The 24833-nt window shown below is 50.1% G+C and overlaps 1 protein-coding gene across 5 annotated transcripts in view; it reads left to right on the forward strand.

The window, feature by feature from the left end:
- The window catches only part of MYH14 (myosin heavy chain 14), a 105532-nt gene that overhangs the window by 30124 nt on the left and 50575 nt on the right, over positions 1-24833 (forward strand). For all 5 annotated transcript variants that reach the window (XM_066374083.1, XM_066374082.1, XM_066374081.1 and 2 more), the window contains 10 exons: positions 1486-1578; positions 1920-1983; positions 4399-4497; positions 5708-5848; positions 18097-18192; positions 18944-19062; positions 20306-20458; positions 20777-20950; positions 21802-21975; positions 23346-23460. In XM_066374083.1, coding sequence (XP_066230180.1) covers positions 1486-1578; positions 1920-1983; positions 4399-4497; positions 5708-5848; positions 18097-18192; positions 18944-19062; positions 20306-20458; positions 20777-20950; positions 21802-21975; positions 23346-23460 — 1228 coding nt within the window. The remainder of the gene's footprint in view (positions 1-1485; positions 1579-1919; positions 1984-4398; positions 4498-5707; positions 5849-18096; positions 18193-18943; positions 19063-20305; positions 20459-20776; positions 20951-21801; positions 21976-23345; positions 23461-24833) is intronic.

Genomic DNA, 24833 nt, shown 5'->3' on the forward strand with positions numbered 1-24833 from the left:
TATAAGGGCCCCCAATGTTGTTTATGGCAACCCTACTGTGTACATATACCCAGGGCCCATGCTGTCAATTAGTGTGGTCCTATTATGTGTGTATAGACCCAGTCTACACTGCTACTTAATGTTAGCTCTACTGCGTATGTGCAGACTGGCCATAGATACCAATATAAAATAACTCAGAGACCAAAAGTACTATTTCTTGCTAGGCTGTTAAATGTTCATGGATAGGCTCGTAGACATTACGCAACCCAGAGACCCACACTGCCTTTTATTGCAGGCTCCCAGCTTAGGCTAGTCTCTGAGGGCTCGCAGGGAAATTGAAGAAATAGTCCATGCTCTAGAGAGCCTGGCTCGGAAGGGGGAAAAGGAAATTGCTATTTTTTGAGCACCTACTATGTTCTCAACTCTGACATTAAGATAGCTGTGGGAAAGTTCCAAGTAAGGTCCCTACCCATGAGGAAGGAAACTACCATTTCTTGAATGCCTACAATGTGCCAGTTTGAAGCATTTTAAATAGACAGTATAGATTTCTCCTTAATTAATTCCACAAGTAATACATGAGGACATATTTACTATAACAACAACAAAAATCAGATAAAGTGAAATTTCTTCTTCCTCTCAACCCCCCTTTTTTGGAGTGATTTACACTGTTGACAGTTTGGTGTGTATCCTGTAAGCTATTTCTCTAAATGTTTACAGACATGTATATATACCTATAGAGACGGGAATCTTGTTTGGTGTTGTTGTTTTCTCAGTTTCTTTTTTTTTTTGCATTTTTCTGAAGCTGGAAACGGGGAGAGACAGTCAGACAGACTCCCGCATGCGCCCGACCGGGATCTACCCGGCACGCCCACCATGGGGCGAAGCTCTGCCCACCAGGGGGCGATGCTCTGCCCATCCTAGGTGTCGCCATGTTGCGACCAGAGCCACTCTAGCGCCTGAGGCAGAGGCCACAGAGCTATCCCCAGCGCCCGGGCCATCTTTGCTCCAGTGGAGCCTTGGCTGCGGGAGGGGAAGAGAGAGACAGAGAGGAAGGCGAGGCGGAGGGGTGGAGAAGCAAATGGGTGCTTCTCCTGTGTGCCCTGGCCGGGAATCGAACCCGGGTCCTCCGCATGCTAGGCCAACGTCAGTTTCTTTTTTATCAGTGGGGTCACATTGTAGGCTTCTCCTGTGTGCCCTGGCTGGGAATCGAACCCGGGTCCTCCGCATGCTAGGCCGACGTCAGTTTCTTTTTTATCAGTGGGGTCACATTGTAGGTCTGCAGTTGTTTTTTTAGTTTTGCTTTGTTTTCACTCAGCAATGTATCATGGAGATGTTTCCTTGTTCCCCTCACAATAGACTGACAGGCACCACGCGGATACAGGGAAGTAGGCGCACACTCCACTACACAAAGATCTCTCACACACACAGTCAGCCAGCTATGACACAGACCCCAACTTCCTGCCCTGGTTCTCAGTGAGGTGCCATCTCCCTCCCATCCCCCCTCAGGGTGAGCTGGAACGGCAGCTTCTTCAGGCCAACCCCATCCTGGAGGCCTTTGGCAATGCCAAGACAGTGAAGAATGACAACTCCTCCAGATTTGTGAGTGCTGGGGAGGTTGGCACCTGGCTGCCTGTTAGCAAAATGGCAGCTGGGCATGGACGGGGGTGGTAGGGGGAGGCCAGATATGTGGGTCTGCTGAGGGAGGAGGGGCGGGGGGGCTGGAGGCCTGCATCCTGAGGAGAATAGTCAAAGGGGCCTGGACCTTGGGTTCCCCAGGGAGCCCTCCAGTGGAACCCCATGATTGGGGTTCAGGTGAAGGGAGAGAGAAAGGCAAGAGGCAGTCCTGGTGCTGGGAGGGGTAAGTGTGGGTGAGAGCTGCTCTTCAAACCCCTGGGAGGAAGAGGACCCTCAGCTAAGCCCTTTGTCTCCCTATTTCCCAGGGCAAATTCATCCGCATCAACTTTGATGTTGCTGGGTATATTGTGGGTGCCAACATCGAGACCTGTATCCTTCATGGTCCAGAGGGCCCCTGGAGGGGGCGAGGGGAGGCTGAGGAAGGAGGCTCTTGGAAATGTCCCACTTACAGGGAACAGGCGTTCACACGCACAGGGGACCCTGGCTCCCTGCTGTTCAGAAACTGTGCCTCAGTTTCTTCCTCTGTAGCAGGGAAATAATCACAGAGCCTCCAGAAGGGATAGAGACAGCATCTCTACATGCAGGGGGGAGGGCAGGGGCTTCGCTGCTTTTATGAGAAGGCCAGCACAGCCTTGCTAGGGGGTGGCAGTCAGGGTCCCCAGGACCCCCCCCCCCCCCAGGTGCAGATTCACTTGGAAGACTCAGAGGCCTCAGCATATAGTCAGTCTCATGCCGTGATTCATCACAGTGAAAGGACAGGGCACCGTCAGCAAAGGCGAGGCGTGTGGGGTGAAGTCCGAGGCCGTCCGGCGTAGCTCCCAGAGCCCTCTCCCAGTAAAGTCATACAGGACACGCTAATTCCCCCAGCAATGAGATGTGACAGCTCATGGTGTGTCCCAGCAAAGCTCATCAGAGACTCGGCACCCAGGCTTTCTACTGGGGGCTGGTTACCAGGCAGCAACCCCTACCGGGAACACCGATATCTCGGACTCCCCAGGGGAAAGCAAGGGTTCAGTAGAAAGCAGGTCATTTTGTACAGTTTGGGCTGAGGGAGTCCCTCCCAACACCCAGGTTCCCAGATGCCAGCCCAGGGCAGCCCTGCGAGCAGGCAGTCTCCAGCCTCTGTGTCCTCCCCGCTCTGCACAGGTGCTCTGCGGGTACACAGGAATTGACAAGATCAAACGCCCAAGCTCCTGGGGAGCAGAACGAACCAATCACGCTAACCTGGGCTCTGGTCCAGTTCTGCCGCTTTGAGGCAGTTGGGACCTTGGGCATGTGATGAGACCTCTTTGTGCCTCAGTTTCCCTTTCTGTAGCAGGGAAGGGATCACAGAACCTGTGCTAGAAGGGTTTAGAGGACAATGTGGGTCAAATTCTTAGCACAGTGCCCACAATAGTAAGGATGCAATAATGAGCTCTGCATATTAGAAGTTAATGATTGGAGTAAGTGAACAATGTCCTTATTGATGTTAACATTATTGACTATTCATAATAGTCATATTCATAATAACTATTCATCAATAATGTTAATAATATTAATAAGAAACCATATCCCTGCCCCCTCCAGGGGTGACTGATAAGCTCACGTCTTCCGTAATTGGGGAAATGTTGGGAGGCCTGGTGTCCCCCGCAGCCACCAGCTCCTGCTTCGCACAGTCCCTGAGGCCCACTGCTTCCCTGCACATGTGGGGCTCTGAGCTCATTGCCCATCCCGCCCCCTCCAACCCGCCTGTGCCACCGGGCCTATCACCGGCCCGCCGACTGGTGCTCCCGGGCAGGTGCCACCCACAGGCCAATCAGACCCCTCAGCCCTTACGTCTGATGGGGTGAGGGCTTAGGTGAGAAGTCTAGGTTTTGACTTGGGCAGTTGGGAATTTGCTGGTGCCATTCATGGAGACAGCCAGTACTGAGGGTAGAGCAGATGAGGGTGGTGACAAAGGAGAAATCAAGTGTCATTTCGGAGATACTGGGTTTGAGGGACACCTTAAGCACTCACTCAGGAAACCTGACACACCCGACATGTCTGGAGTGTTTCCGATGCACCATCCTGAGAGCTCTCCATGTGTCATCTTGGCTCTTCCTCTCCCCGAGCCCGCAAGGCAGGCGCCCTCTTCATCCCATTTAGCAAGAGGAAACCAAGGCTCAGGGCTGTGGGCGCCCAGGGTCCCACAGGTTGTGTGTGCCTCTCCCACCCCACCCTGACTCGCGGGACCTCTCCCTCCGTACCTCCCCGTTTGCCCAGCGGGCTAGTAACCCCAGCGCTAAGTCAGTGGACCTTGGTTTGCAGCCGGTCTTGGGCAAGGCTCTGCGTTACGACTGTCCTGCACTCTAGATGCTCCGTGGTCCATGAGCGTGGGTCATGCAGGGGAAGACGAGTTATTGGGGGTTTTATTCACTCTAAGGTGTGTCACCAATTTTTAGTAAGAACGAGTCATGTGAGTCCCTTCCTAGAATGGAGGAGCCAATAGCCCCAATATCCATACAAGGGAAACTGAGGCTGAGACAGTAATGATGGCAGGAGATATTCTTCCTATAACACATTCACCTTCACAGCAACTCACTGATGGGTGTTATGAGCAAGTCCCTTGCACAGATGAGGAAACTTAGGTACAAGTGCTTAAGTAACATGCTCAAGGCCACTCATCTAGCTAGTGGCAGGGTCCCTGGCCTGAGCTGTGAAGGACTCCACTGTGTTATGGGATAGCAGGGAGTTAAGAACGGATCTAGGGGGCCAGGGGTCCCCACCCTCCCCTTTTCTGTGGTGCCTTGACTCGCCTCCACCCAGACCTGCTGGAGAAGTCGCGGGCCATCCGTCAGGCCAAGGATGAGTGCAGCTTCCACATCTTCTACCAGCTGCTGGGCGGTGCGGGAGAGCAGCTCAAGGGTCAGTGTTGTTGCTCAGGGAATGGGTGGGGGCCATGTGGGCCCCTGGCTTCTCTAGGCCCCGGGAGAGGAAATGGGAGACACTGGTGAGCGTCAGGATAGTGGATTCTGTCTCCTCCTGGGTCCCACTGCCCCTGGTTTCTGCTGCGTCACAACTTTTGCCAACAGACTCCGGCTACCCCCCTGGCCCATGCTGCTTGGCAAATTCTGCTGCCCTCTAGTCCTGCTGCCTCCTGGGTCTTTTTATTATTATTATTATTATTATTATTATTATTATTATTTTGTGACAGAGACAGAGAGGGACAGATAGGGGCAGACAGACAGGAAGGGAGAGAGATGAGAAGCATCAATTCTTCTTTGTGGTGCCTTAGTTTTCATTGAATGCTTTCTTATATATGCCTTGACCAGGGGGCTCCAGCAGAATGAGTGACCCCTTGCTCAAGCCGGCAACCTTGGGGTTTCGAACCTGGGACTTCTGGGTCCCAGTTCAACGCCCTATCCACTGTGCCACCGCCTGGTCAGGCGCCTCCTGGGTCCCGATCACACTGGCCATGTGGCTACGTAGCTCTTATTCACACTCACTTCTCTTCTGCTCACTCCAGCGGGTGTGACTCCAGCTTTGCCGTGGCTCCCGCTGCCTCGTGGGTCCCCGTGGTCCTGGTCTGTGTGGCTTCGTGGCTCCCCTCCACTCTGGCTGCTGTCTGAGCTGCTGCTTGTCTCCTGCACACGCTCCTCCTGCCTGCTGGCTATGGACCGCGGTCCCGCTGCCCTGTGGCTCTCATTCTGGCTCCTGCCACTCCATAGCTTGGGCTTCCTCCTGGCCCCTCTCCACCCGGGCTCCCACTCACAGTGGCTTCTGAGCCCACATGCCCTTTGCTGCTGGCCCCTGCTGGCCCATGGCATCTGCTAACTCAGGCACCCTTGGGCCCATGGCATCTGCCCGCCAGTGGCTCCTGCCTGCTCCAGGCAGTCCCAGGACTCAAGAACCCTTGTGGAAGGAGGGAAGATTAAACGCCTAGTATACCCTAAGCACCACTCCACACCCAGCCCTTCCGCTGAACCCATGCGGAGAGGATCCTCACTCCTTTAGCAGAGGAGACTGCGGTTCCCGTGGGAAGGGACTCATCTGGGGTAGCCTTGGAGGAAGCCAGGGTGTGAGTCCGACTCCACAGCTCGCCCTTGACCTTGGCCTCCACTCATTACCCCTGCAGCCGACCTTCTCCTGGAGCCATTCTCGCACTACCGCTTCCTCACCAACGGGCCGGCATCCTCTCCGGGCCAGGAGCGGGAGCTCTTCCAGGAGACACTGGAGTCGCTGCGGGTGCTGGGATTCACCCATGAGGAAATCACCTGTGAGTGAGCGCAGCGCCCCACGAAGTGTGGGGGTGGGCTCTGTGTGGGCAGGTGCGGGAGTGAGCTAGTCATTCATTCTTCAGTGTGTTTGCTCAAGCATTCATTGAGCAAGTACTGTGTGTGGACCCTATGCAGGGGGACCACAGCAGGAAATGAGAGCGATAAGCATTCCTGCCTCAGGGAGACGGACTGAATAAGAATTACGATCCAGAGAAACGGAATTCTGTGGTCTGTGAGAAGGCGATGGGTGCCAGAGAGGATGTGGAATAAGGAACAGAGAGGGGAGGAAGGTACAGTGTTGAGTAAGGAGTCAGGAGGGGCCCACGGAGATGGTGATGTTTGTGCAAAAGCCTGGGGGAGCTCAGGGAGTGGGCACTGATGCCACCGGGAGAAGAACATTCCAGGCAAGGGAACAGCCAGTGCAAAGGCCCCGAGGCAGGAAAGGCATGACAGGTTTGAGGAATTGTCACTTCTGTCTAGTATGTGACCATGGGGAGCAGGGGACAGAGCTGCAGAGGCAGGCAGGGGCACTGGGGACCACAGAGTTGGGAGCAGGGCAGGGGCAGCACTTGGCCATGTGAAGGAAGGACTGGATATCAGGAGGAGGCTGAGACGAGGGTGCAGCGTAGGCTGGGCGGCCCTGGTGTGAAATACTCAGATCATCCCTGTGTTGTGCTGGTTTGCGCCTGATCTTGTCACCAAACAGTATGTTTTTTTTGTTTTTTTTGTTTTGTTTTTTTTTTGTATTTTTCTGAAGCTGGAAACGGGGAGAGACAGTCAGACAGACTCCCACATGCGCCCGACCGGGATCCACCTGGCATGCCCACCAGGGGGCGACGCTCTGCCCACCAGGGGGCGATGCTCTGCCCCTCCGGGCCCTCGCTCTGCTGTGACCAGAGCCACTCCAGCGCCTGGGGCAGAGGCCAAGGAGCCATCCCCAGCGCCCGGGCCATCTCTGCTCCAATGGAGCCTCGGCTGCGGGAGGGGAAGAGAGAGACAGAGAGGAAGGAGAGGGGGAGGGGTGGAGAAGCAGATGGGCGCTTCTCCTGTGTGCCCTGGCCGGGAATCGAACCCAGGACTTCTGCACACCAGGCCGACGCTCTACCACTGAGCCAACCGGCCAGGGCCAAACAGTATGTTTTGACTACAGTCCTGTCACAGTATGGTATTCGTTGACTAGGGCCACCATATCAAAGCACCACACACTGAGCCCCTCACACAGTGGAAATTGATTGTGTCCCAATTCTAGAGGTGAGAAGTCTGAGCTCAAGGTGTTGGCAGGGTTGGTCAGTCCTGGAAGAATCCGTCCTCTTGGTTTCTGGTGGTTTCCTGGCAACCTTCCCAGTTCCTTGGCTTGGAGAAGCATCACCTGATCTCTGCCTTTATGTTCACACAGCGTTCTCCCTGTATCACACCTGGATGTGCAATTCCCACTTGTCACAGCACACCTGTCCTACAGGATTAGGGGCCCACCAGCACGCCCTCATCTGAACTGAAATAATTACATCTGCCGTGACCTGGTACTCAAATAAGGTCACATTCTGAGGGGTCTTGGGGTTTAGGACTTCATCCTGGGGCACGATTCTACCTGTAACAAGAACACAGAGGTTGACCTCAGTCTTTTTTTATTTGTTTTGCTGTTTGGGTTAACTGTGATTTTTCCCCCTGATCCTGTGGAGAATTACCTCAGTTTCCAGGGCTGAGCAGGGTGGGGCCGTCTCATTCTCCTCTGGTCCCTGGCCCTGCGGGAGGCCCTGGGAGCTACTGCAGGTGGCTCCAGAGCCCAACTGGGAGGGCTGCAAACTATGTGCCAGCTTGGCCGTCCACCCGGCTGCAAACAGGCCGCCTCCTGGAGTGTACTGACACAGGGTCCCAGACCACCCCTGCTGGCTTTCCCAATCGCGTTGCGCAACTCCCCCACCTGCCTGCCTCCACCCCCCCTCGGGCAGCTGGCAAACAGATAAACAGATTCAGATGGTGGGGACCAGGGCCTCCCAGCCTGGGGCCTCAGGTTCCCCTGGCCTCCTGACACGTGTCACCTCAAATAACCCTCCCGGCACAACCTATGGCATGTAGTGACATGTGAATATGGCCAAGTCTCCTAAATTACCCGCTCTCCTCCAGCCCTTATTTCCCTCTGTTAAGCTTCCTGCATCTCCTTCTAGAAGAATATTTTAGACATTATTTTTTCTATAAAGACAGTCACTCTCTACTGCATGGCTGATGCTCAGCTGTCCTGGTGATTCAGATATTAGAATATTTCTCACTGACTTAAAGTCTCCTGCACAGTGGTTGTTCCAGGGGGCCCCGCCTCCTGACCTCCCTCCCAGGACCACCTGAGATGGGCCAACAGCAAGGCCCCACGCTGGATCCTGCGGGCACTGGGGTTAGTCAGCTCGTCACCCAGTGCTTGGGAACTTTGTTCCCCATTCTTCCCACCAAACAATATATTTTGGCCACCATTCTGCCATAGTGTGTATAGGTGAACTTCAGTCTTTTTTGTGGCTGTGTGTTTCCAGCATTTAGATGAACTTTGAGTCTTTTATCCAAATACTCTTCCTTGCAGATGGACATTTAGGATGATGACATCCTACGTTATTGCAATGACCCCAGAAATGCCGTGAATATCCTTGTACGTAGATCTCTCTGCTCATGTGTGAACAGAGCTGTAAGCTCAACTCTTAGGAAAGAAATGGTGGCTCCAAGGAGAGGTGCAGTTTTTGTTTTTATCCAGATTAAAAATGTAATAGCATTATTATTTTATATTTTTTAGAGACAGAGAGAGGGACAGACAGGAACAGACAGACTGGTAGGGAGAGAAATAAGAAGCATCAGTTCTTCATTGCAGCTCCTTAGTTGATCATTGATTGCTTTCTCATATGTGCCTTGATGGAGGGGATTCAGTAGAGCGAGTGACCCCTTACTCAAGCCAGTGACCTTGGGCTCAAGCCAGTGACCATGGGATCATGTGTATGATCCCACGCTCAAGCCAGCGACCTTGGGGTTTTGAACCCGGATCCTCTGTGTCCCAGTCTGACGCTCTATCCACTGCACCACTGCCTGATCAGCCTAAAAATGTAACAGCATTATTGAGATACAATTATCAAACCATTCACCTATTTAGAGTGTACAATTCAGTAGCTTTTAGTATATTCACAGAGTTGTGTATCCTCACCACCATCTATTTTAGAGCATTTTCAGTGGCCTGAGAGCCTAACTGGTGGCTTCCACAACCCGCCCGCAGCCTTTCATCAGCTTCCTGTCTCTGGATCCGCCCATCCTGGACCTTTTATATAAATGGAGTCATGTGACACAAGGCCCTTTGTGGCTGGCATGTTTCAAGGTTCATCCATGAGGTAGCATGTATTAGGGCTTCATTCCTTTTTATTGCTGAATAGTTTTGATTTTTATCTTTTTATTATGAAAAAAATTTCAAATATGTATGCACATAGAGGGTAGAAGGTAATGACCCCCTGGGCACCTACCATCAGATTCAACAATTACCCACTCATGACTTTGGGTTTCACCACTGCCTCAGGTACCCCGCCCCCCTCCGTGAATTTTGATTGTAGAGAATCAACCTCATCGCCGTCCAGAAGGTGGCGCTCCTTTCCCATTTCCCCAAGCCTCTGTTTCTTCCACCCGCACGCTAGGCTGCACAACCTTTGTGAGCTTTCTAGCTTTCGCTGGTGTGGTGGGTGGATGGAGTCTTATTATAGTTGATTTTGTGTTTCACTTACAAGGAGTTGAGCCAGCGGATCACCTTTTCATAAACACTTATTTTGAGAAAAGGAGACAGAGGTCCAGGGAGGTGGAGCGTCTGATGTAGACTCAGCCCAACTCATCAGGAGGTAGTTGGACCCCTGGGTGTGACTCACAGACCTGCCCCGGATCCTCCCCGCATGGGCAGGTGGGCACCTCTGAGTTGCCCTTGGGAATCCCGGGGCAGCAGAGTGCTGAGGGCCAGTCCAGGCAGGACCTCCCTTGTCGCCTGCACTGGCGCATTAAACGCCACCCTGAGAGGTTGAGCGGGTAGCCTGGCCTGCAGCAAGGCGGGCTCCCATTCACATGAGGCAATGGGTGTCGTTGGCCCCAGGGCTCCGCAGGCGGCGGCTGGCTTGGATCGGCTGGTCAGAAGTCACCAGCGAGAGCTAACTGCCAACTGCTCAGGCGTCAGATTCATCTGGGTGCTTGGCACCAAGGCAGGTTCCTGAGCCAACTGAAAAAGCCATTTTAAAGGCCACGGTGGGGAGGGGGGATTGTTGGGGGTGAACTCAGTCTGGGCTGGGTCTGAGCAGACATTAAGGACAGAATGTTCATTCAGTTTGTCAGGGGAGATGGTGCCATTGAGTCTGTAAGATGATGTCCTTATTTATTTATCTTTGAGGGGCCTCTCCCCGCTCAGACCCTCTGCTGTCCCCATCCACCTAGCCCTCAGGCTCTAGATGGGCAGAACCAGAGACTGCTGAGCCTAGCCCCTCTTGTTAAGCAGTCAGGGAAACTGAGGCCTGGGAGGCCACCTGCTCACCCAAGGTCACAGCAAACACCTGCCATTCTCTAATGTGTCCTCTGTTAGTTGACTCTGCCAGTTACATATGAATTCATTAATATATGAATTCATTAATATATGAATTTGCCTGACCGGTGGTGGCACAGTGGATAGAGCACTGACCTGGGATGTTGAGGTCCCAGGTTAGAAACCCCGAGGTTGCTGGCTTGAGCTCAGGCTCATCTGGCTTGAGCAAGGGGTCACTGGCTCAGCTGCCCACCCCACCCTGTCAAGGCACATATGAGAAGCAATCAATGAACAACTAAAAAGTGCCGCACCTATGAGTTGATGCTTCTCACCTCTCTCCCTTCCTGTCTGTCTGTCTGTCTCTTGCTTAAACAAACAAACAAATAAAAATCAATTTACCTAACACGTAAGGGAATCTGTGGGTCTGGGTGGAGCCAGCAGTGACCAGGACAGAATGAGCCCATGACCTGTGGAGCACTCAGACCCAGGGAGCTGCAAATCACACCAGTGGATTAAGTTGAGCCTGTGGAAAAGTGACTTCATGTGGCGGAGTTCTGACAGCCTGGGGGAAGGGGAAGGGTCAGGAAGACACGAGCTTGGCTGCGCCCTTATAGTCGAGCAGGAATTGACCAGGTGTAGGTGGTGCAGGAAAGGCATGGTGGGGGACAGAACGGCCTGGAGGCAAGAAGGAAAGAGTGTCTCCTGCTGGAGCAGCTGAGAGGCTGATGTGGCTGGTTGGAGTCAGAGAGGGGACCCCTAGCTGGAGGGCATGGTAGGGTCAGAAACAGGGCGCCGAAGACCCTGATAAAGGGTTAGATTGCATCCCACAGGCAGTGGGGACTGTGCAAGAAATTCTCCCCTGGAAACTGTCAAGCTAATGTTCATTCACGAAAACATTTTAGATTGCTTACTTACGCAGAGTACACAGTTAGGAGAGGGGTAAGGAACAGACATTTTCCACAAGGAGTTATGATTTCAGGGGAGACAGAGAGGATAAATTAATATTTGTTGCCTGACCTGTGGTGGTGCAGTGGTTAAAGCGTCAACTTGGAACACTGAGGTCGCCGGTTCAAAACCCTGGGCTTGCCCGGTCAATGCACATATGGGAGTTGATGCTTCCTGCTCTTCCCCCTTTCTCTCCACCCCCCCTCTAGAATGAATAAATAAAATCTTAAAAAATAAATAAAAATGATCTCTTAAAAATATTTTAATATTTGTTGCACACCCAGCATGTACTTGCAAACTATACCAAAAAAGTTTTTTTGAAGTAGTATTTATGTACCATAAAATTTGCCATGGTAAAGTGTAAAATTTAGTTTGTAGTGGAGTCACAAGTCTGTGCAATCACCACTACAATCTCACTATCTGATTCCAAAAACCATGTACTTTTTTAACAGTGATTTTTTTTCTGTGCTAGGTCTCACATTTCAAAAAGCATGAAACTCAAAAAGAGTAAAGGGTATATAATCATTTACGTGTCTCCAGCTCCCAGGAGGCCATCTCTGTGAGCAGTTTCTTATGTGTCCTTCAGAGCAAGGACTCTCAAAACAATCAAGCCAATCGTACCCCCTTTTGTTTTCAGGGGGACTTTTTTTTTTTTTTTTTTTTTTTTAGTGACAGAGACAGAGAGAGGGATAGACAGGGACAGACAGACAGGAAAGGAGAGAGATGAGAAGCATCAATTCTTTGTTGCGGCTCCTTAGTTGTTCATTGATTACTTTCTCATATGTGCCTTGACCGGGAGGCTACAGCAGAGCGAGTGACCCCTTGCTCAAGCCAGCGAGCTTGGGCTTGAAGCCAGTGACCCTGCACTCAAGCCAGATGAGCCCGTGCTCAAGCTGGCAACCTTAGGGTTTCGAACCTGGGTCCACAGTGTCCCAGGCCAATGCTCTATCCACTGCGCCACCGCCTGGTCAGGCTTCAGGATTTTGTTTTGTTTTTTAAAAAAACCTTTTTAGTTTGAATAATTTCAGATTTACAGAAAAGTTGCAGAAAAAATAAGAATACAGGAAATTGTCACATGCTCTTCTCCAGAGCCCTCAATTGCTACATTTGCTTTATCCTCTCTTATCTTTCTAATTATTTTTTCCTGAGCTGCTTGAGAATAAGGGTTTAGATGAGGTGCCCTTTATCCTTTGTATTAGTTTTCTATGGCCTCTGTCACAAATGACCCTAAATTCAGTAGTTTAAAACAATACACATTAATTCTCTTACAGTTCTGAAGTTGGAATTCCAAGATCAGTCTTACTGGGCTAAAATCAGGGTGTCACCAGGACTGGTCCCTTCTGGAGGTTGGAGGGAAAAATCCGTTTTCTTGCCTTTTCCAGCTGCCAGAGGCTGCCCACAGTCCTTGGCTTATGGCCCCTTCCACTGTCTTCAAAGAGCATAACTCTAACCTCTGCTCACATGGCTTCTCCCATTTTTAAGGACCCTTATGATTCATTCAGAGCCTACCTAGATAATCTAGGACAGGGGTCCCCAAACTACGGCCCACGGGCTGCATGTGGCCCCCTGAGGCCATTTATCTGGCCCCCGCCGCACTTCCGGAAGGGGCATCTCTTTCATTGGTGGTCAGTGAGAGGAGCATAGTCCCCATTGAAATACTGGTCAGTTTGTTGATTTAAATTTACTTGTTCTTTATTTTAAATATTGCATTTGTTCCCATTTTGTATTTTTACTTTAAAATAAGATATGTGCACTGTGCATAGGGATTTGTTCATAGTTATTTTTATAGTCCAGCCCTCCAACGGTCTGAGGGACAGTGAGCTGGCCCCCTGTGTAAAAAGTTTGGGGACCCCTGATCTAGGATAATTTCCCATCTCACAACCCTTAATTTAATTACATCAGTGAAGTCCATTTGCTCTGCGAGGTAACCTTCACAGGTCCAGGGAATTCGGATGTGAGCATCTTTTTTTTTTTTTTTTTTTGTATTTTTCTGAAGCTGGAAACGGGGAGAGACAGTCAGACAGACTCCCGCATGCGCCCGACCGGGATCCACCCGGCACGCCCACCAGGGGCGAAGCTCTGCCCACCAGGGGGGGATGCTCTGCCCATCCTGGCGTCGCTATGTTGCGACCAGAGCCACTCTAGTGCCTGAGGCAGAGGCCACAGAGCCATCCCCAGCGCCTGGGCCATCTTTGCTCCAATGGAGCCTTAGCTGCGGGAGGGGAAGAGAGAGACAGAGAGGAAGGAGAGGGGGAGGGGTGGAGAAGCAGATGGGCGCCTCTCCTGTGTGCCCTGGTCAGGAATCGAACCTAGGACTTCTGTACGCCAGGCCGACACTCTACCACTGAGCAAACCGGCCAGGGCCGGATGTGAGCATCTTTAGTGGGCCATTGTTCAGCTACCACCCCCTGAATCTGTCTGTGTATTTCCTGACAACATTCTATGCCACAATCATAGCACAGTATTTTCATCATGAATTCAACATTGCCGTGATTAATAATACTATTATCTAATCCAAAAACCATGTTATCCCAATAATGTTCTTTATAACAAAATTTTTTTCATAGACCTTATGCCAATTTTCCCAATAATGTCCTTTGCAGCAAAAAAATAAAATAAAAGTTACACACACACACACACACACACACACACACACTTCCTCACTCTGGGATCGCACACTGCCATCCCATCTTACTCTGTCCTTCTGGAACTGTTCCTGAGTCTGTCTTTATCGTTCATGACCTTGACACTTTGGAAGATTACAGACCAGTTGTTTGTCTCAAACTTGGGTGTGTTTCCTCGCGATTAGATTCAGGTTATGCATTTTTGGCAGGAATATCCGTGATAGTACACCCTCCCAATTCTTTCATCACTCCTTTTTTCTAAGTAAACTGCAAAGAAGTGTAGCACAGATGCCAAAAAAATGTGCATGGGCCGTAAGCATCTTGCTTGGGACTTCTGCAAAGTGAACACCCCTTATAACATGCACCTTGATGCCCCCTAACCCATCACCAGCACCCCCCTGAATTCTGGCATCTAACAGCACTAAGTTGTGCCGCCTGTTCTTTAATTTGGTACAAATAGACCCCTACAGTACCCACACTTCCCGTGTCTGGCTTCTTCCCCGCAGCCCTGGGTTTGTGAAATCATCCGTGTTCCCTGAGTGGCCAGCAGGGGGCGTCTGAGGGGGGGGCTGTCACCTGGGTGCCTTCTCTTTGTAAAGAGACATAGTCTCTATAGAGCAGGATGTGTCTGATTTGCGCGCTTTTCTGTATGTGTGCTCTCTAGGTACTTGTTTGCGTTTGAATTTTATGCTAAAAGAGGGTGGAAAAGGGAAACAGATCTTTGGGTCAGACCACCCGGGTTTGAATCTCAGGTCTGCCACTTAAAAGCTGGGCAGTCCTAGGCAAGTTCCTTACCCGATGTGCCTCGGTTTCCCCATCTTGCAAATGGAGATTGTACTTAGTTTCTCATCTGTAAAATGCTGTTGCAGATCTTGCCTCCTTGAGTTGTTATGAAGGTTAAATGAGGTGGTTTTTTTGTTCGTTTTTGAAACAAGACCTGGCACGGAGAAAGTTAAAAACAGAAACAAAAACCCAGTGCCCATTTCAATCCATAAATCCTGAAACGTGTCCCAGATCTGACAGCTGGTGGCTGCCGAGGTGGCTGGGTGCCTGCCATGGTCCGCGCATCAGCGGGAGAGCAGCAGACGGAGACCCAGTCTGGCGCAGGCGCATTCCACGCCCGGCAGCTTTGCTGTTGGAAGCCAGAGGGTTCTGAAATGCTGACCAAATCTAAATAAAACTCTGAACAAAACCAGCAGCGATCTTTCCTCGGATTACACACAGTGGCTGCCCTCCTGGAAAATTCACTGTGTGTTAAAATCAAATACTTTTGTGTTTATACGGAAAGCAGTTGGGATTAGTGTCAGGTCATTATCAACCATTATTTCACAGATGTGACTGTCCATTGGGGCATTTAGGAGTTACACAGGATATAGGCAATCCTCTGCTTCCCATTCCCAACTACCCACTCCCTGTGACATCCAGAAACACCCCTCACGTTGCCTCAGTGACCGCCCCCATCTTTACATCAACCAAACCCTACACATTCCTGAGATGTACATTGGGGCAGCATTGCCCACTTTTGACACACTTTCTAGAAGCTCTGCAAAGACAAGCAAATCAGGTGCTCTTAGACTTAGCATGGGATTATCTCCTGATAAGCCCATGTTAAGTTGAAAATGTCATGAATAAAAAATGCATTTAACACATCTAAGCTACTGAACACCATAGCTTAGTTAGCCTAGCTAATCTTAAATGTGCTCAAAACACATTAGCCTACAGTTGGGCAAAATCATCTAACATAAAGCCTGTTTTATAATAGTGTCCACTACCTCCTGTAATTTATGTAGTTATGGCTTGTTGCCTTTGTGTTGAGCAATTATTTGAGTTTTATCTCAAGAGTGATTGCCTTCTTCCTGGCCAGGTAGCTCAGTTGGTTAGAGTGTTGTCCCAGTGTGCCACAGTGTGGATTCCATCCCCAGTCAGGTCACATGGAAGAATCAACCATGAATACATAAATAAATGGAACAACAAATTAATGTTTCTCTATCTCTCTCCCCCTTCCTCTCTCTCTAAAATATCAATTTCAAGATTTTATTTATTGAGTTTACAGATAGAAGAGGGCCAGTAGCGAGAACTATCAACTCATAGTTGCTTCACTTTAGTTGTCCATTGCTTGCTTGTTATATGTGCTTTGACCAGGCAAGCCCAGGGATTTGAACCAGCAACCTCAGTGTTCCAGGGTGACGCTCTATCCTCCGCCACCACAGCCCAGGCTAAAATAGTAATTTAAAAAAGGGGGGGTGATCACCTTCCTCTTCTCATCAGAATTAGGAGACATAGATGGGACATGAAAACACAAAATACGCTATCCAAAAAACTTAGGCAACGCAACACACTGTAGAGTATTGGCTGTTTACCCTGGTGATCACATGACTGGCTGGGAGTTGGCTCGTGGGAAAAAATCAAAATTCAAAATTTGGAGTATGGTTTCTACTGCAGGTGAGTCAGTTTCACACCAATGTAGATTTGAAAAATCACAGTTCAAACCCTTGTAAGTTGGGGACCATCTGCACACCATCATTCACAGTTTCTGCATTTGTGGATTCCCCTATGCACATTTATTTATAATCCCCAAACCGATACTCCTGGTGCGTTTGTGGTCATCATGGTCCTTCACAGAGGGGTGAAAACTCCTAAGTTGCCCAGGGCACACTCACTGAGGTCCAGCGGGCGATGCTCTGCCTTCTTGCTTCCTCCGCTCTCATATTGTAAACCAGTGTCCTTTTGTGGTCTATTGAGTGTTTAGCGTTTTTGTACTTCTTGTGTCATTGGTGGTGGTGGTGAGTTCACTGTCTATAATGTCTTCCAGGCATAGTGTGGGAGTGCTGGCTAGCATTCCTAAGCACAGAGGGCTGAGACATGCCTTATGGGGAAAATACATGTGTTAGATTAGCTTCTGTCAGGCAGGTGTTATACTGTTGTTGGCCATGAATTCAGTGTGAATGAAGCAACAACATATGGGACATGTGAGGAGGGGCAAAAATAGATTTGCTGTTGTGGGTACATGAAACACGGAGTTTTTTCTTGTGTTATTATTTATTAATTATTGTTTTCCATAACAACAGCTGTAAACCTACTTTTGCCCTACCCTGTACATTAATAAAGTGCCTTTAAACAGAAACACACATAAAACCAAGTGATGTACTAATGAGTTGGTAAAAATGTTGTGACCAGAGACTCGCAGGAACCGAACCCAGTATTTCCCCTTAGGAGCATTCGCTGGCAGCCACTATTTTGGTATTTTTAGTGACTCCGTAGAACATTATTGCAAATCACTGGAATACACTATACTTTCTATTTTCTGTCTTTGTACACAGAGTACGCTATATACATCCTTCTGTGCCTCTCATCTTTCACTAGATATTTTAGAAATCTTTCCCTATCGCCCATTCTTTTCTCTAAGTCCTTTAAAATCTTATAGGCATCACCTGACCGGGCAGTGGCGCAGTGGATGGAGCATTGGACTGGGACGCAGAGGACCCAGGTTTGAGACCTCGAGGTCGCCAGCTTGAGCATGGGCTCATCTGGTTTGAGCAAAGCTCACCAGCTTGGACCCAAGGTCACTGGCTTGAGCAAAGGGTTACTCGATCTGCTGAAGGCCCGCGGTCAAGGCATATATGAGAAAGCAATCAATGAACAACTGTGGTGTCGCCACGAAAAACTGATGATTGATGCTTCTCATCTCTCTCCATTCCTGTCTGTCTGTCCCTCTCTCTGACTCTCTCTTTGGCTCTGTAAAAAAAAAAACCACAAAACTTATAGGCATCATGGCCCTCGTGGGTTAGCTCAGTAGGTTAGAGAGTCGTCCAGAAGCAACAAGGCTGCTGGTTTGATCCCTGGTCAGGGCACATATGGGAACAGCTTGATCTTCCTGTCTCTTTGTCTCTCTCTCCCTGCCTCAAAAATCTTGTAGGCATTGCTTTATAAAGCAGACGTGAGCAGACCCCAAATGGTGGTGATACAGCAAACCTCAAACACAAAGTACAGAGTTTACTTATCCGTTCATGTGTTTTCAGACCTACGCAGTGCCACAGGTGGATGTTGAGCCCAGGGTGGTGGTGTAAAGTGATACAGGGTTTTTGAAGCTAGGTCTCTAAAAGGCTAGTTAAGAGCACTGACAGGGTCTGGAGCCACAGCAATCTCTCTCTGTCACCCCCAGCCATGCTGCGGATGGTCTCAGCGGTTCTCCAGTTCGGCAACATCGTCCTGAAGAGAGAACGCAACACTGATCAGGCCTCCATGCCTGACAACACAGGTGACACCCTTGGCCTGCCACCACCCACGGGACCCTGTAGTCCTTGTCCTGCTCACAGAGCACCCCTCCCCAGCTGGGCTGCCCTGATTTCCTGCCCTTTGCTGCGTCTTTACTGAAATAGCTTTCTTCCACCGTTCTGATTATAAACACTGTGATCCCTGCTGAAAGTTTGAACAACGCAGGCATGCCCCTGGGTGGGGACGGCAGGGCCCCCGGTCATCCCAGCCCCTCCGAGAGACCTGCTATCTGGTTGGGCATATCTCCTCCTGGCCTCTGTGCTTTTCAAAAGCAGAATTATAGTTGGTATTCTTTTTTTTTTTCTTAATCAAAATGGGAATAGCTCTGCTTCTTTATTATTACAAAATAATACAAGCTGGATGGGGAAAATCCTGACAGACAGAGCCGTATAAAGGCAGGGGAATTACCCATAATCATACTCCTGAGAGGTATTTACCGCGAACATTTTGAAGTATTTCTCTCTGGGTTTTGTTCTGTGTCTGTATCCATGTGGAAATGATTGTCACAGAAATGAAATCACGCTTCACATTCCATTTCCCTCTACCTGAAAAGAGCCCTCATTCCTGATTATAAAGTCAGGGGTCCAGGAAGAGAACAGCTGGGCCACGGAACATGCACACTTTTAGGACCTGTGATGCCTCTAGTGGGAAAGGCTGGGTCGTTCCTGTTCCCCCAACAGTGGGGGCGGTGCCGCTTCCAGTGTTGAACCTATCTTGGTGCCTGTCGTCCTCAGCTGCCCAGAAGCTCTGCCGCCTGCTGGGACTGGGGGTGACGGACTTCTCCCGCGCCCTGCTCACGCCTCGCATCAAAGTTGGCCGAGACTACGTGCAGAAAGCGCAGACCAAGGAGCAGGTGGGCGGTGCTGGCAGAGGGCAGACGTGGGGCAAACCTGGTGCCTAGGTCCTGGGTCTTTAAGTGGCTTGTGCCATTTTTCCTCACTCAACAAACTTTTGCTGAGTGTCTGCTCAGTTACTGGCTCTGGTCTAGGTACTGGGAATAAAAGCAGTAATGGAAACAAAGACATGACCTCATGGAGCTCAGGCTGTAGAAGGAAAACAGATAAAAGATAAACAGGATACTTGTAGACAGCGATGTCTTCTATGAAGGAGAGGGTTAAGGTGGTCAGGAAGGTACTCACTAAGGAAGTAATGTCCAAATTAAGACCTAGACAGTTAAAGGCAGAGAGAACAGCTTGTGTAAAGGCCCTACAGTTGAAACAAGTTTGGCAGGTTGGGAACATTAAGGTCAGTGAGGCTAGAGAGTGGGGAAGGGGATGATTGAAGCTTCAGGCAGAGAGGTTGGGAGGGGACAGATAATACAAGGTCTTAGGGGCCACAGTGAGGAGGTAAATTTTATTCAGAGTGCAGCAGGAGGCCAGTGAGGGTTTAAGCCAAGGAGCAATTCAATTCAGTTTGTTTTTTATAGAGTTCCCCTTATCTTCTATATGGAGAATTGAGTCCAGGGGCACAGGTGGTAGCAAGGGGTCACAAAGAGGCTGCTGCCATAGTCCAAACAAATGACAGTAGGGCTCAGACCAGGCTGGCAATGGCAGGAGTGGAAAGTAAATATAGGCTAGAGGTTTTCAGAATCCAGTCTTGGGCCGAGGCCTCTGCCTGCCCCAGGCTGGACTCTCAGGGCACTTGGATAAAGAGGACACAGTGGGGGAGACAAGGATCAGAGACTGGAGACCACACTGATCATGATGCCACTCTCAGCTGAGGTACTCTTAGAATCCATTTTACTGGTGAAGAAGTTGAGGCACAGAGAGGTTTATTCACATGCCTGAGGTAACACAGCCTCTTAACTGGCAGAGCCAGGATTCAAACCCTGGTTGGCAGGCTCCAGAATCTACCCTCTTAACTGTTATGCTGTCTAATTGGTTCAAGGGGTAGGGGGAGAATTAATGAACTGATAAGCTCAGAATGCTTCACACAGTGCCTGGAGCACAGCAGGCCTTGAGGGACGATTGGCTGTTGTTAGGGTCATCATTCTTGAACCATGGGTGGCCCAGGGTCTCCTCGCTGGCCCCAGAGGACAGGCTGGGGCCACTGATGTGCAGGCTGGGCCCTCACTGTGCACCCTGTCCCTCATGCAGGCTGACTTCGCACTGGAAGCTCTGGCTAAGGCCACCTATGAGCGCCTCTTCCGCTGGCTGGTCCTGCGCCTCAATCGTGCCCTGGACCGCAGCCCGCGCCAGGGTGCCTCCTTCCTGGGCATCCTGGACATTGCTGGCTTTGAGATCTTCCAGGTCTGCGTGTTGTGCCCAGCTGGGGCCTGAGGGCTCCATCACCCTGCCCTGTCCCCCTCTCTCTGGGCCCTGTTCCCCTCCCTCTGAGTCCCTGTCCTCTCTCTTTGGCCCCTGTCCCCCTCTCTCCGGGTCCCTGTCCCCTTCTCTCTGGGCCCTGTCCCCCTCTCTCTGGGCCCTGTTCCCCTCTCTCTGAGTCCCTGTCCCCTCTCTTTGGCCCCTGTCCCCCCCTCTCCGGGTCCCTGTCCCCTTCTCTCTGGGTCCCTGTCCCCTCTCTCTAGGCCCTGTCCCCTGTCTCACGTGTCCCCTCATTCCCTACAGCTGAACTCCTTTGAGCAGCTGTGCATCAACTACACCAACGAGAAGCTGCAGCAGCTTTTCAACCACACCATGTTCGTGCTGGAGCAGGAGGAGTACCAGCGTGAGGGCATCCCCTGGACCTTCCTCGACTTTGGCCTCGACCTGCAGCCCTGCATTGACCTTATCGAGCGGCCGGTGAGTGAAACCCAGGCTTCGGCCGCCGCGCCACCCATGCCCACCTCCACCCCCACCCTCGTGACCATGGTCCAGCTCCTCGCCCTGCTGGCCTCAGGCCTCCCATCAGCTAGACAGAGAAAGTGACGTAGATGTGTGTGGCCACCAGATGAGTAGGACCTCGAATGTGCCTGCCACAGTGCCTGGCTTCAATCACAGGGATGTAACTGTAGCTATTATTCTCATGTTTTTTGGTTGTTGTTTTTTTAATTATTTATTGATTTTAGAGAGTGGAAGGGAGGCGGGAGAGAGAGAGAGAGAGAGAGATCGATTTGTTGTTCCACTAATTTATATATTCATCTGTTGATTCTTGTATGTACCCTGACTGGGGATTGAACCTTCAACCTTGGCGTATGGGGACAATGCTCTAACCCAGTGATCCCCAACCTTTTTTGGGCCACAGACCGGTTTAATGTCAGAAAATATTTTCAGGGACCGGCCTTTAGGGTGGGACGGATAAATGTATCACGTGACCGAGACAAACGTCAAGAGTGAGTCTTAGATGGATGTAACAGAGGGAATCTGTCATTTTTTAAAAAATAAAACATCATTCAGACTTACATATAAATAAAACAGAAATAATATAAGTTATTTATTCTTTCTCTGCGGACCGGTACCAAATGGCCCACGGACTGGTACCAGTTCGTGGCCCGGGGGTTAGGGACCACTGCTCTAACCAGCTGAGCTACCTGCCAGGGCCTCATGTTTAGTTCTATGTCCAAGTGTCACTTATAAGAACTAAAAATTAGCTACAACCTAAGAGTCCAATATTTGGAGATCTGACTTAGTCTCCCCTTCCTGTCAATGGTCAGGCCAACCCCCCTGGACTCCTGGCCCTGCTGGACGAGGAGTGCTGGTTCCCAAAAGCCACAGACAAGTCCTTCGTAGAGAAGGTGGCCCAGGAGCAGGGTGGCCACCCCAAGTTCCAGCGGCCAAGGAACCTGCGAGACCAGGCTGACTTCAGCGTCTTGCACTATGCGGGCAAGGTAGGGGCTGGGGCCAGCCTTGGGGCCTGTTGGGTGCATATGGGGACCACTTGGCTACAGAAGTGTGGGAGCTGCAGAGCAAAAGCAGGGGCCACCGGATGTCCGCTGGACAGGACACAGCCAGGGAAGGGGCTAGGGAAGCACAAGAAGGAGTGAGAACTCTGATGAAGTCAACAAAGGCTTCCTCATGGAGGGGATATTTGCAGTAGGTTTTGAGGGATGGATAGGAGTTCACCATGAAGAGAACAAAGTATATTTTACCCACTCATTCTGCAAACTTGTCTTTGTATGCTCAGACCTGTGCTGAGCAAAGTTGGGGACCCAAGTCAGACATGGTTTCTGTCCTTACAAAAGTTCCTTATCTGAAAGGTTGTCAAATATAACATGAAGCTGAGAGGTGCTTTAATAGGGGCAGCTAAGGATAGTATCAAAGTCAAAGCCCAAAGGAGAAACACCAGGGAAGGTTTCACAGAAGAGAGTAATGCTTGATCTGAAATCTAAACCAAGAGGCAGCAAACATTTTTTATAAAATGTTTCCTTTCTGTGGGCCAGATTCTGTCTGCCACAACTATTCAATTCTGCCATTGCGGTATGGAGGGAGCCGCAGGTAATACACATATGAATATATAAATGAAGGCTCTATTCCAATAAAACTTTATTTACAAAGAGAGGTGGCAGTCCCAATTTGGCCTGTAAACTGTGGTCTAAATGATACGTAACAGGTGCCAGAAAGGAGGGGGAAGGGTGGGAAGGGTTCTGCAGGCGGAGGGAACAGCACGCACAATGGCTGGGAGGCAGGAGCTCATGTGTCCTGTGTATGGCACTGTTTCCCAGACATTTTCTAAAACTTCCTGTGTGCCCAGCCCTGTGCTGGGCTGAGTCAGACCCAGACCTGGACTCCGGAAACCCCTGTCTGGTGGGGAGAACTGGTACAGGGAGTTGTGGTCAAGACTGTTACTCTGTGGGAGCCTCAAAACCAAACTCTAAATTCTCCCAAGCGGTCATCCGTGGGAAAACCCACAGCGAGGGCATCCCAGGTGGCGGGGATGTCAGGATCCCAGGTAAAAACCTTGAGGTGGAAATGAGGTGATACATTGGAGGAAACTGTCTGTTCAGAAGCCAGTGTATCTGGAGTAGAATAAATAAGGAAGAAAGTATTGGTGGAGGAGTTCAGAGGGGATAGGGAAGTAAAAGGAGAGGGGTCGTGCTGCTGGAGGGTGCAGTTTAAGATATGGACACAAGGTGGCACCATGCTCTCTCCCATGGTGAGCCCCAGAGCTGGAGTCAGAACTTCCACCAGGCACCCTGGGAAATCAGCAGAGCCCTTGAACCTGCAAGTTCACCACCTTCCAACACCTGACTTCATGCAGGTCGACTACAAGGCCAATGAGTGGCTGATGAAAAACATGGACCCCTTGAATGATAACGTTGCAGCCCTGCTGCACCAGAGCACAGATCGGCTGACGGCAGAGATCTGGAAAGATGGTGAGGACCAGCTTCCCTTGGCCCTTTCCCTGGTGCTCTGGGAGTCCCTTCTTCCAACCGACTGTGTGAGCACCTTTGTTTCAGAGGCTGAGGTGTTGCTCAGACACAGGTAGGCCAGACAGTCTCACAGAAGTGTTCCCAATAAGTGATTGATTGATTATCTCAAGCCAGCATCATATTCAATGACAAAAGACTCCTCCTTAAACAAGACAAGGATGCCCACTATCAACACTGCTGTGAAACACTTTTTAGCAATACTAGCCTATGCAATCAGACCAGAAAAAAAAGAAATAGATATGTCAACATTGTAAAGAAAGAGATAACGTTATTTGTAGATGGCATATGATCCCAAAAATATCAAGAGATTTGACTGGAAAAGAATTAATAACAATAGAACTCAGAGGGTGATGTTTTACAGGTTGGTCAATGTTTAGGCTTCTTTCTTTGCTCTCTCACAACATTCCCTTCAGGGCCTAGAGGAAGAAAAAAGGAGGAAGAGAAGGATGTATAGTTTTGCAGTTTTCTTGCTCCATCAAGCCCCATGTGAATTTGCCAATCAATCTTTTCAGAATGAATGACACTTCTAAGAGGTGTGGACAGAAAAGCCAAATACCTTTTTAGTAGGATCCTGTAGTTTTACAAGCCTTATCTGTTGCCCCCCTCCCCTATCCTTAGAGGATATTTGAGAGATGATTTTATACAACTGGCAGCACCAGTATCTTGTTTTTTTCTGATTCCAGGTTTCCAGAATCTTTCAGTTTGCCTTAATCTTGATTGATGTGAAAAGCATAGCGGTAACAATGCTAGCCCATGCAACTAGACAAGAAAACAAAATAAGCAAGACGAGTGGTTTCCAAAATGAACTCACAGAGCAAAGAGGCATGGGTGCCTTGATCTTGTGAGCTGCTATGAGAAAGAAAAATTTGATATTTGTGTCTCATATAGTTTACACAAAAGAGGATTGAAAAGCAGTGTTTGGTATTCAGCAATAAATTCAGCAGCAGATTCTGCTATGAGAACCATTTCCTTCAGACTGAAAATGCACCCCCCCCAACCTCACTTCTTTAAAATCTATGCCACAGCCATGGACTCGTGGTGTCTGCAGCAGTTTGTCACATGTCTCACCTCATATGTGGCTGACTCTCAGAGGGTTCCAAGAGAGAAAGTGGAAACAGCAAAGCCTCATGAGTCCTGGACTGGAATGTGGCCCAGTATTTGTTCTCCCACAATTCTCCTGAACAAAGGAATCACAGGCCAGCCCAGACTCAAGGAGCTGTAAGTCAGGTGGCAGTGGAGGAAACTGCAGCTATTTTGACATTGATCCCTACTGTGGCTGGCCTGAGCCCAGATTGGATGCCCAGCATCCCGGCAGC

Source organism: Saccopteryx leptura, chromosome 3 (genome assembly GCF_036850995.1).
Source record: "Saccopteryx leptura isolate mSacLep1 chromosome 3, mSacLep1_pri_phased_curated, whole genome shotgun sequence".
NCBI classification, from domain to species: domain Eukaryota; kingdom Metazoa; phylum Chordata; class Mammalia; order Chiroptera; family Emballonuridae; genus Saccopteryx; species Saccopteryx leptura.